General features: G+C 30.6%; 1 protein-coding gene across 1 annotated transcript; it reads right to left on the bottom strand.

Moving 5' to 3' along the window:
- Positions 1-1,320: 1,320 nt before the first annotated feature.
- Positions 1,321-2,215, bottom strand: LOC120080933 (NAD(P)-linked oxidoreductase superfamily protein). Its single transcript, XM_039035620.2, has one exon. The coding sequence runs from the start codon at positions 2,115-2,117 to the stop codon at positions 1,512-1,514; it is 606 nt and encodes a 201-aa protein (XP_038891548.1). The 5' UTR covers positions 2,118-2,215; the 3' UTR covers positions 1,321-1,511.
- Between the last annotated feature and the right edge of the window lie 1,655 nt (positions 2,216-3,870).

The following is a 3,870-nucleotide window of genomic DNA, read 5'->3' as shown; positions in this document are numbered from 1 at the left end:
TAAAAAAATAAATAACATCTTGCTTAGTTATACATGATAATGAATGGAGAAAAAGTTGTTGAAGAAACTAACTTCCAACTATGATAATAAAAATGATCCAAACATTGACATCTTAATTAATTAATAATGATTGATTATATAGTAAGTTTGGGTGATTTGTATGGAAAGAAATAACCTCAACCGTATATATGATTGATTATGTAGTAAATACAAAAGATAAAATGGCATTAATTTTTTGTTAGTAAAAATTGAGTCATCTATATCTCTCTCTTCATAAGCTAGTCAGGAAATTGATAAAATGATGACCCAAGAGTAGTCCACACATATATATAGCTTGAAGATATGCTAAATGATTATTTATAGTTTATTAATGTATGCTTTGTGTCAATTCATATAATAGCAAATTATATAGAGATATTTGAATGGCAGAACTACGACAATGATATTTGAGGCATATGTAATAATAATGGTTAGGTTGGAAACACCAACATTTTCATTGGTATACATGAAACTTTTCTAGCCAAGCTCAAGAGTAAAATCATGTTAACCTAAATCAGATAATGTCATGTTATTTTAATAACATTCAAGAAAACAATAGCGAATAATTGGAGCAGAGAACATACTTTGTTTCAATTTTTCCCATTGATGAAATATTGTCATGATTTTATTATTATTATTATTTTCAGTTCAACATATGGTGGGAAAGAGGGATTAGAACATACCAATTTAGTTCTATTCATCTTCACAATTATTAGTCATTTGGTAATTAGATTAGTAACTTAATAATAATAATATTTACAAATACTATAAAGTAAGATTTTGAAGTTTTGTGAAATGAGTATAACTCAATTAGCATTCTCGTGTATTAGAAACCACGAGATCCGTGGTTTGAATCTCCCTACCCCAGTTGTACTAAAAAAAAATTTGGAAGTTTTGAAATGAACTAGAACTAAAAACCTTATGATACATTTTCTAGAGAAGTCCTTAAACAATTAATAGACTATATAGGTAGGTTTAAACACATATATTATACTACCAACACGACTTACTCGAACATGACTTAATTGGTTATGCATATATCTTCGAGTAGGACGGTTGTTGAATGTGGGATTAAAATTGCATTGAGATGTCAGAAAACTCCATGATTCTCTTCATCTACGTGCAACTACGGAATCACTCTAGTTAATAACATTTGACTTGACGCTGGAAGAATCCATCCAATTTGAAGTTAAACCTTAACAATATGTAACCGACTTCTTTCTTGATATAGTCTCTCAAATTCGCTGCTCTTTGTTACTTTCTAAAGTAATCACATAGTCCTTGCAAAATTCAATACAGAACTGTATATATGCAAAACTAATTCCCACAATTTGATACACATATATAAATGATACATCCTCCATCCGAATCCCAAGAAGAAATTCAAAAACAAAAAAGGAGTAAAAGTTAGAATTACGTACATAGCTCTGGCAAAGAAACAGAGAGTTTACAAGGGAATTGAATCCATGTCTCTAAAATCCTTTAGGGCCACTCTCTTTAGGAACAGCGGGTTTATCTGCCATAGAAAGACAGTATTTAGCGATCTCTCTAAACTTGGGAACGCTCCTAAGATCAACCTTGGTACCATCCTGTAGAGTAATTACAACATCTCCCCATTCTCCGATGAAACGTGGCACTACCTGAACGTCCTTGATCACCTGATACGAGAAATCGCTTCTATCCTCACCCGTCAGCCCCGAAATCACCGTTACCCGCAAGTTGGTGAACCTGTACCTGAGGTAAAAAGCCCTAGAAACCGCGGCCAGAGTCAAGGGCAGCCAAAGCAGAGTAAAACCCAGAAGAAGATTAGCTACTAGGTCTCCGTAGTGAGCGCCTCCGTCGAAGAACACGATTTCTTCGGCGGCGTTTTTTGAAGCTGCGGCGGCGGCGCGAGAAGTGTTGGTGGAAGAAGAGACGAAGATGCGGGTGGTGGGTCTGTTGAATTGTGGCGTGATTTTTGAGGGGAAATTGTATAAGAGTAGTCGGTGGGTTGAGGAGGAGGAGGTAGTGGTGGTGGCGGCGGCGGCGGCGGCGGCGGTGGCGGTGGGTGAGAAGATGGAGGTGGAGGAGCCGGCCATTTGGGGGCGTTATCTGGAACTGTAAGGGGAGAAATGAAAGTAGAGAAGTGGTTAAAGGATGATTTTGAGATCTCTTGGTTTCTATTGGTTGGAGGATGAACAGTAGGACCCTCAAGATGTGGTCAATTAGAGGAGTGCTGTTATTGGGCATTATTTTGCCACGTGGCCTTCTCTATTAGCTATGAAAGTATTTTTTTTTTCTTTTTTTCCTTTTTGTAAATATTTGGGTTATGGATCTCTGGCTAACGGCCCAGTGAATGTATAGGCCCAATTTGGATTGTTATTGGACATCAGAATAAATAGTTGCTTTTCTCATTGCATCCGATGAATTTGTTGTTTGCTTTGAAAAGGTTATGTTTTCAGATTACCAATTTCAATAAATTTGTATTTGACCGATAACTCAAATTTTGTTTTTCATTTTTTTTTTTCTGGATTTTGTGATTTAAACCAGGTGAATTTTGAAAACAACATTTTTTTCCTATTTTCATGTGAAATGTAAAATGCACGATTATATTAAATAAAAATAAAAGCATTTAGAAATATGGTATGCCATGTTATAAATTCAATTTTTTTTTTTTACATTTTATATTTATTATGTAATGTATTATAAATTATATATTATACCAAAAAAATATAAAAAAGTTCATAAATAAATTGATAGTGGTTGATTGTCAACTAATATTTAGTAGGTAACTACAACCTATTTCATGATTTAGAAATATAATATCAAACACATTCTAAACAATGGTTTAAGTTAGAATCTAGTTTCGAAATTTGCTATCAAACACATATATGAAATCATAAAATACAACTTTATCTTCGTTGAATTCCTTGTTTTTTTTTATTTCCTACCAACTGGACCTTAAGATATTTATATAATCATATAAATACTTGGTCCATATGAACTCATTATTTTTGTTAAATAAAACATTTCATTTTTAGGTTTGTCTACTCCATACTTAAATTTTTAATAGGTTTCTAAACTATCGATGTTGTATGAAATAGGATCTTAACTTTAAAGAAATGATTCTTTAAACTTTTAATTATATGTCTAATAAACTCATTGATTTTCAAAATTGTATCTAGTAAATCGCCAACTTATTCAAAAAATTTTAATTTATGAATTTACAAGACATAAAATGAAAAATTTACATTTTCATTAGACATAAATTTAAATTATATCTAATTGAACAATTAACTTTTAAAAATATCAAATATGTTAACTATAGCCTATTAGATACAAAACAAAATGTTCATAAAGGTATTAAATATTTTTAAAATTGAGAGAAATGCATTTATTTACACTTTAAAGGCCGTTTGGATTGCGGATATTGTTTCATGGGTATAAATATTAAATATTTGGGATTTAAATGTCTGAATTTTAAATGTCGATGTACACGGTATTTAATGTCTGAAAGTCAAATATTTGTATTCAATTTAATAATTTGTATATAGAAACTAAAAGTAAATAATTATTTAATTAAATGCAAGAGATCACATTAATTAATTTATTTTTATGTCAATTCATAAAAAAAAAACAAATAAATACTTCTTAATTAAACATAACTAAATTAACTACTAAAAATAATCAAATTAATTAATTAATTAATTAAAATATTAATTGTTGGAGATGTCCTAAAACTCGTAGTTTGTAAACATTAAACATATTCTATTTACAATAAAGATATTATAGAAATTTCTATCAACAAAGATGAATTGTAATTACTAAATCTAATATACTAACCCATGACTA

The sequence above is a fragment of the Benincasa hispida genome, chromosome 7 (genome assembly GCF_027475165.1).
Source record: "Benincasa hispida cultivar pf3 chromosome 7, pf3_genome.v1.1, whole genome shotgun sequence".
NCBI lineage: Eukaryota > Viridiplantae > Streptophyta > Magnoliopsida > Cucurbitales > Cucurbitaceae > Benincasa > Benincasa hispida.
The sequence above is the reverse complement of the archived record's forward strand: the minus strand, read 5'-3'. Positions and strand labels throughout refer to the sequence as shown.

Bases quoted from the DNA above. Each gene is read 5' to 3' on its own strand.
- LOC120080933 (XM_039035620.2), bottom strand. From the start codon at position 2,117: ATGGCCGGCTCCTCCACCTCCATCTTCTCACCCACCGCCACCGCCGCC.